This window comes from Papaver somniferum, unplaced genomic scaffold (assembly GCF_003573695.1).
Source record: "Papaver somniferum cultivar HN1 unplaced genomic scaffold, ASM357369v1 unplaced-scaffold_357, whole genome shotgun sequence".
In the NCBI taxonomy this organism is placed as follows: domain Eukaryota; kingdom Viridiplantae; phylum Streptophyta; class Magnoliopsida; order Ranunculales; family Papaveraceae; genus Papaver; species Papaver somniferum.
This window is the reverse complement of record NW_020646049.1, coordinates 1-7,608: the sequence shown is the minus strand read 5'-3', so window position 1 is coordinate 7,608 and position 7,608 is coordinate 1. Positions and strand designations below refer to the sequence as shown.

The following is a 7,608-nucleotide window of genomic DNA, read 5'->3' as shown; positions in this document are numbered from 1 at the left end:
GATCAGGTGAACATGCAATACGAAGTCTCTTAATTGTCCAAAATTTGCTTCAAAATAATCTTGATGATCCTCCAAATTGGTTTCAAATTCTCAACATTATTAACTTAGGGTTGGATTCCAGATGATACTGATTGAAGGTGCAAAAGCTACAACAGACACTGTTGATGCATTGAGGACTGGAGCAGCTGCTATGAAAGCTATGCAGAAAGCAACGTAAGTGGCAGCATAGTTGTCTTTCTCTTCCACTTTGTCCTGGGTAATTAAAGTTTAAATCCTCATAAAAATTAAAGCGGAATGTCATCTTGTTTACAGTAACATTGGCGATGTCGACAAGACAATGGATGAGATCAATGAGCAAACAGAAACCATGAAAGAAATTCAAAACGCACTGGCAAATCCCATTGGCGGCTTTGACTTTGATGAAGTATGTGATATCGCCACTCATTATAGCATCTTCAATTTTCCCAGTACCTATTTACAGCTTTAAGAGTCGAAACATCTTATTTGCAGGATGAATTGGAGGCTGAACTCGAGGAACTAGAAGAATTAGAGTTGGAGGAACAAATTCTTGATACAGAAACAACTTACCCTGTACCTCCAGTCCATGTCCCACAAGTAAATCAACCAAATCACCGTCCTCTTATCAAGAACTCCAATGAAGAAGACGAGTTGGTTGCATTAGAGAAAGAGATGACAATTTAAACAGGTAGTGGTCTCTTACTGTTTCTTTTGCAGTTTATGAAAAAAGAAAATAAAAATTGTTCGTTGGCGTCCCAGTGAATTGGGTTGGTGCTAATTGTTACTCGATATTTTTTATGAACGTTATGATTAATAAAATAAACTGGTTTCTCATTGTTATCACAACTTTTCCCTTTAGACCCCATCTCTGCTGTGGCCTTCACCACACCTTTATCTCAATATAAACTCTGGTGCTATGGTAGTTTGATACCAAAAGATTAAGAATAAGGACACCTTTTTATACTGACAGCAGGAACAAGTCATGGCAACTGATAATCAATAATTTAGGTGTATGGAAGAATATATTTCGAGAAGTTAGGTTTGATTATCCTAACTAGGATTGAACAAGTTCTAATTATTAAATTATTAAAGGAACTCCTGGATTTTGCTTTGATTGCTTTCAGTAATGCCCTTTATTTGTAATTACACCTCCTAACCAATTGTTTTGCTTAGTGTTTGCAGATCCATTGCATTTTACTGTTGATGAATTCTCGTTGCTTGGCCAGGTTTATGTTTCCGTAGTGTGCAGCAAAATTTGCTGGTAAGAAGACATTTGTATAGGTTGGATATCCAAGCAAAAAAGAACAGACTCTCTCCCGTTTTAAACATGTAATCTAATTTCTCATCTTGCTTCTCAATTTTTTCTGTGATTACTAATTGCAAGTATAAATTTCATTATCATCAATTGAATAATAAAGTACATAATAGCTTATTTGCCACCATTTTTCAACTGCAACTGCATTGTCTATTTGTTTTGCCAGCATCACAATTTACTGGTGTCTTGAAAATATGGTGTAATAATGACTGGTTCCTACTTCCTAGTATACTGCCAAAATCCAAGACTAGGAAAAATCAGTGAAGCTCTATGGTGGACAGAGTTTGATTCTGAGATCGACCATTTTCCTGGTTTCATATTATGTATACTCTTATGCCTGTGCTGTGCAAATATCTGAAGCAGGGGTTATAAGCAATTTTGATCGCCATTTCTCAAGGATTTGAGATGCAAACATGCGCATGAACAACCAGGTTTCTCCACTATGGAAACTTATCAAAATGAACGGAGTTGATAAATGGGGACCCACCATCTAATAAAATATAATTAAAATTCTAATTAAATATGATAAAGTTGAAAGTTATGAATATAATATAATAAATTTAAAAAGGCATTAAATATAATAATATTTCTTTAATAGTTAGGAAGTGGAAAAGTTGGTAAAGTTGTAAGGGGGCGTTTGAACAATGGTCGCCAACGTTGGTGCTTGCATCTCCCGTGTTAGTGTTTTGCTTGCATCTGAGTTTGATCGTCCCATAGGAATTTCTGGAACAACAAAATGCCTTGAATGTTGATTATTTGCAGAATTTGATAGTTTTAAATTCTAACAGTGGGGAAATAAAAAGTTAAAGAGACTGGCAAAACTGAAAAAGAAATATCATCTGATTGATTCCAGAAAGAAAAAGAAAAAGGTTACAATGTAAGAAGAAGAGAAAAAAGAATTTATCTTACAACTCAGAAAAAAAGGAAGAAAAATAAAGAAAAAGGTTACAATGGAATAAATCTCATAATCTAATCTATTTTTTTTTCTCATCTCCAATTCTAACTAATGAATCAAATATGTGATCACCAAAGCAGCCAGCATTAGAACATAAGCTATTCCTTGATCAATAGCATTTCCTGCAAAAATCAACAACAAAAAAGGAAATTAGTCATGTCTGAGAAACAATCTGCAAAGAAAAACAAACCCCAGAAAATGAAAAATTAAAAGAAGATTCAAGGAGGGGTATTAACATACCATCACTTGTTGGAGCCATTGCAGGTTCAGGGGCTTGAGCATTGGTAATAACAGGGAAAACAAGAGTCAAAAGAAAACCCAGAATTGCCATTGTTGTGAATGATGCTTTCAACATTTCCATTTCTAAAAAAAATGAAAAAAAACTCAAACCCAAACCCAAATCTCACAATTCTCTTCTCTAATGCTGCTGCTGCTTCTTCTTGGCTTTGGGTACTCTGAGAAATCAACAAGAAATCTGTGGGTTTTAAATAGACAAATGAAAGGAATTATGGAACATCAAATTAGTGTTGGAGGACAGACTGTCTGACAACTCTCAAGTGAAAAAGCATTCAAGGCCCCCATCTGTGAACTTTTGACACGTGTACGGTTGACAAAACATCAAATTCAGATTCCATTTTTGATTGATGGTTATGATTGTTTTGTTGTTTCAGGAATGAGATGGTGAATCTCACCCAACACATGGGGATAATCATTTGATTGATTGGTAGTTGTTGTTGTAGCAAGGATTTTAAAATTCAAAAGATGTACAAATGAGAGTTGGTCAAGATGACCGTTTTTTATGTGACGTTGGGGAGAAAATAATTGCATGAAATTTGGCATGATGTGCTTAAAATGACATGCACAGGATAAAGACAGAGAGAGGTAGAAACACTTTGGACCGCTATAGCAGGTGAACATCACGTTTTATGTGTCTGAAAAGCATTCTATCATGTACTTCCCGTTCGTCTTATGGGCATTGGGGCCGCAACATTTATGTAAAGGAGGCCATTTTAAATGCTCAATCGGTCAATCCCATTTTTCAGATGCTCAATCCCAATCATCTTTAACTTCTTCTAGTTCTCAGATTGAATCCAAAGCCAATTTTACATTTTTTACATTGTAAACAAACCTAGTAGCTTGTATAGTTGTATTTTATAGCAAAACGCTCATCCAACAACTATTATCCCTAGTTGGCTAAAGCTGGCTAAAGTTACCATCATTTTTTTTTTTATTTTAGCTTAAAACAAAGCCAAATTGAAAAAGTGATACCTCTTTTCCAAAAATCAAAGGAAATATCAATTTTATCTTATAATTTGATTATTATCTTAGTTATCCATCCGTACATACCAACCAAATTTTATTACATGCCAACCATGTTATGAGAAGTTACTATGCATGGTTGACTACAAGCTTTTTTTTTTTTGCTTAAGCTCATTTTTTGTGATTTACTCGGTTTGAAAAATAACTTTACCTTAGGATTATAAATCCAAATTACAAAAGTCTCTACGAAGATCATGTTTTCGTCGCGCCAAATGCTTTCAAAAATTCAGTAAAGGGTAGTTCCTATGGAACTGGACATAATTTATTTATTTTTGCAAAGTCAGGCTCGGAGGCAAAAATTCAGGTTCTGTAACTGGTGGATTTCTACCGTGGGAAATATAATGGATGGTGGTGAAGAAGCGCGTGTGGACAAGATCCATGCCGAGATTCGGAGGCAGACAAGATTCGTCATGGGTAAAATTAAATCCAACGGCTTTTTTCTCAATGACTATAAGTCCAAAATCCTATAAATACCTCCACTTTTTTACAAATTTTCACTCACATCGGTCCACTCCACTCTCTTCTTCCTAATTTCTTTAAACAAAATTTTCTACTTCTTATTTACGATGATAAATATAAATTAAGCAATATGAGGGTTGCCATAAACAGTTTTAAGCGAAAAAGAGATCGATAAAACGAAAGAATACCGGCACCTGCTACAAATGTCAATTATACTCAAAATCGTGTCCAAAGTTTGCTTCGCCGAGTGTAGTTGTTGCTCCATAGTTAATTCCAGGTCATGTGTTGGGGCATCCAGAATGGTCCAGATATTATAAAATGAGAGGTGGATACAAAGACTTAAATGTTGTTTATCTTAGGTCTACCCTCTCCCTCCGAGAAAGAGTGGATAAATATCCCTGGGTCAGTTTTATTATGTAAATTACAGAAAGCGCAATTGCACGCTTACGGGAATATTCGTAGAAAGGTGGTGGCTTACGACACACATAATCCATTTCATGGACTTTGAAATTGGTGATTTTGTTTAACTAAAATTAAAATTTATTTTTAAGCAATTGTTGATTAATACAAAAAAAATAATTAGATGATATCATTCTTGTCACAGGAATTACGCCCTTGATTTATATTTCATTTGTGGAGTTCCGAATGATATGGGAGCCCTGTATCATTCAGCCAAAACTAATGGATGTCAAATGATTGATGAAAGATGCTTCTTCCCTTATTCTTGGTATTAAATGTACGAGAAGATCATAAAGAGTTGAAAGGAAGTGGAATACATTGTTCAGCGCTGAAGATTTTCTAAGGTCCAAGGAAGGCTCAACAAATGTAGCTGAATATGAGGAACTTGAAAGAGTGTTTGTGGTATGATTATTGGGTCAAACGTTCTTTCATCACTTAACCACTGTTTCTCATATTGGTTGGCGCGAAGCGTTACAAGATCTTGAAAGTGCATCATATCATGATTGGGGGTCCACAATTTAGCAGAAATGTACAACAACCTCGATGCAGCCCCCATATGTGTAGCCAACTTCACTGGTTTTTGTGGCCTCATAGAGGTATATATCTAAATTATGATTTTTAAATTAAATATTTTTATGAACAAAACAAAAATGGTCAAAATACTAAATTATCGGTTAATTTGCAGTATTGGTGGTATTAGCAAACCAATTCTCAAAGACAATACCCATAGAGTTTCAATAATGGATGTGTTTTATAAGAGTAATTGGGAAAAGGACACTGGTAACAAAGACTCGCTTTCCAATTTTGTTCAAGGTATCAACAAATTTCACGGAGCCACCAAATTGTTGTTGTTCATCACTACGCCAATTTTACTGAATCTGAAAATCCCGAGATACAAGCTATTCTTGATCATTCACTCCGAAGAGTTGTTTTATACAACCTGGAAATGAACATAGGTGTTTGTTATTTGGGAGAAAGACTACTTTTCCAGTTATAATATACTTTTTCAATAACAATTAACCCCCAAGACAGAAGCAAGTCTCCGCATCAGATTTTGATAGGTTGCGACAATTTCCATGGGAGAGGTTTGAATTAAAAGCTCAAGTGCATAATGCTGAAGCACAATATCTCATATGGTACTAGACGATTTCGAAGCTGGTAATTTATTGCTCACAACATGTACATCTATGTGTTTGATTTCCCGACGTTAAGACATATGGGTCGTGATACGTCCTTCATTCTTAACCAGCTGCCTCCAGAAGAACCATGTTTTATGACTTATCCTACCACAGATGGAAGTTCTTCATCATCTTTATTAAATATGCCTGAAACACGTTGGAGTTTCCAAGTATAATTTCACAAGGCGAACTGATGTAATTTTTACAGTGGTAATAAAGGTTCGGTAAGACTTGTGAAGGATTGGATTTTAGACTTATCTTATAAAACTAAACTAGAAAATAATGAAAATATAATAACGAGGTTGAGAGATACTGAGACTCAGGATTCGACTAATTTTCATATTCACGTGGTTCTAATATCAATTCTAAACAATTTTAACTTATTCAATAAGAATTTTGAATCTTCTTTGCCTAAGGTAGATTTTTAGAATATTAATTGTAAATGTTAAGCATGTCATATCAAAAGAACTAACTCTAAGCATAAACCATCAAATGAAATAAAAATTAATTAAAAAAAATCATAAATCAATTTAATTTAATGAAAAAGTCATATAAAAATTAATTAAATTTACCACAAGGATGAAATTTGGCTTCCTCCATTGTCCCGGTGATGGGTTTTAGCTCTTCATGTTGAAAACACACTCAAAATGGTATTTCATAGCTTAACTGGTGTATACAAAGAAGAAAAAGAGAGAAAATAAATGAAACTATGAATTTGCAACGCTTTATAGACATTACAAAATCTCTATTACAAAGTAAGTGTTGTAAACTCAATATAACTGTTACAAAAGAGCGACTGTCTTGAACAGTATGTTCTTTGTGTTCTTCAGAATGACGGTTCAGAGCCATCCGTTCTTCACCTGCTACAACTCCCTACAACCTCTCGATTCTCCTCAGGAGTGTTCCTAATTACTCCCCAACTCTCGATAGCTTTTCTAATCGCCTCAAGCACCATATATATATATATATCAACCCCAAGAATCATGCTCAATAACTCTCGAAATGTACTTATATTTTTATCTTGTTGACGATAGTGTGATCAATTAATGCATAACTAAAAAGATTTTTAAGTAGAAGTTTAGTATATATATATTTTCTTGAGGTTTACTAGAGAAATGTGATCTCTTCCATTTCGATTAGTTTCATGGATTTGGTATTGTAAATTGAGTCATATAAAGACTTATGGTCTTGGTTCATCTTATGTTACCAAGACTAATAACATAAAATCTATAATGTTCAGTTTATAAACAATGTGTATCATTTCCAACTAGCTTTCATAGCTCAGTTGGTTAGAGCACCCGTTTAGTAAGCGGGAGGTCTTCAGTTCAACTCTCAATGAAAGCATTTTTTTACTATCTTTTATGCTGAATGAAAGTCTCGACTGGGATCCGACTAGATCTAGTTTATCTTTTGATAGACTTATTATTGACTAGTCATATTTATGTTGACAAGCTATCATTTGGTGGTATTCTTTAGTATCTGAGTATGGTAGTTCTGTTTGACTCGATCCAGTTAACTTGTTTAATATAGATATTGGAAGATCTAAAACCCGATAAAGGATTTTAATTGATTTTAAACAAAAAAGCCCTTGCCAAGCTCAACTATATTATCTCTGATTGATTTACTGAGATATGAGAGTGGTTAACAAACATATTAGTCCTTTACCGTTTGGAAGACGATCGAAAGGCTAGGGTTGAGTGCTTAAAATTTTCAGAGAGGCTGAAGCAACTTAAGATATGTGTTGGACAAATTGGTTGTAGGCGCAGGGATACTTAGGAAACTAGGAGTAGTTTACTTGGTATCAACTATACGAAGTTGGTAGTGTATTTGTATCGTTGCTTAATTATGAGAGTATTCAAAATTGAAATAGGTCACGTTTTTTTTTTTTTTTTTTTTTTTTTTTT

At 34.3% G+C, this 7,608-nt stretch overlaps 1 protein-coding gene and 1 non-coding gene across 3 annotated transcripts; both read left to right on the top strand.

Moving 5' to 3' along the window:
* Positions 1-98: 98 nt before the first annotated feature.
* Positions 99-1,460, top strand: LOC113342330 (vacuolar protein sorting-associated protein 32 homolog 1-like). Of its 2 annotated transcripts, none has more exons than XM_026586903.1 (4): positions 99-213; positions 313-424; positions 511-706; positions 1,201-1,460. In XM_026586903.1, exons 1-3 carry the CDS (start codon positions 122-124, stop codon positions 700-702), a joined length of 396 nt encoding a protein of 131 aa, XP_026442688.1. In that variant the 5' UTR covers positions 99-121; the 3' UTR covers positions 703-706; positions 1,201-1,460. The 2 variants fall into 2 exon arrangements, with proteins under 2 accessions (XP_026442688.1, XP_026442689.1); XM_026586904.1 differs by having other exon boundaries at positions 1,192-1,460.
* A 5,514-nt stretch (positions 1,461-6,974) lies between these two features.
* TRNAT-AGU lies at positions 6,975-7,048 on the top strand. The gene has a single exon. It is a non-coding gene; the product is annotated as a tRNA-Thr (tRNA).
* Positions 7,049-7,608: the final 560 nt, after the last annotated feature.

What these genes read in the sequence shown, in the direction of transcription:
- LOC113342330 (XM_026586903.1), top strand. Translation starts at nt 122, where the DNA reads ATGATACTGATTGAAGGTGCAAAAGCTACAACAGACACTGTTGATGCA. An exon ending in AAAGCTATGCAGAAAGCAAC is followed by an intron (nt 214 to 312) that starts GTAAGTGGCAGC and finishes TCTTGTTTACAG; the next exon opens with TAACATTGGCGATGTCGACA. An exon ending in GCGGCTTTGACTTTGATGAA is followed by an intron (nt 425 to 510) that starts GTATGTGATATC and finishes TCTTATTTGCAG; the next exon opens with GATGAATTGGAGGCTGAACT.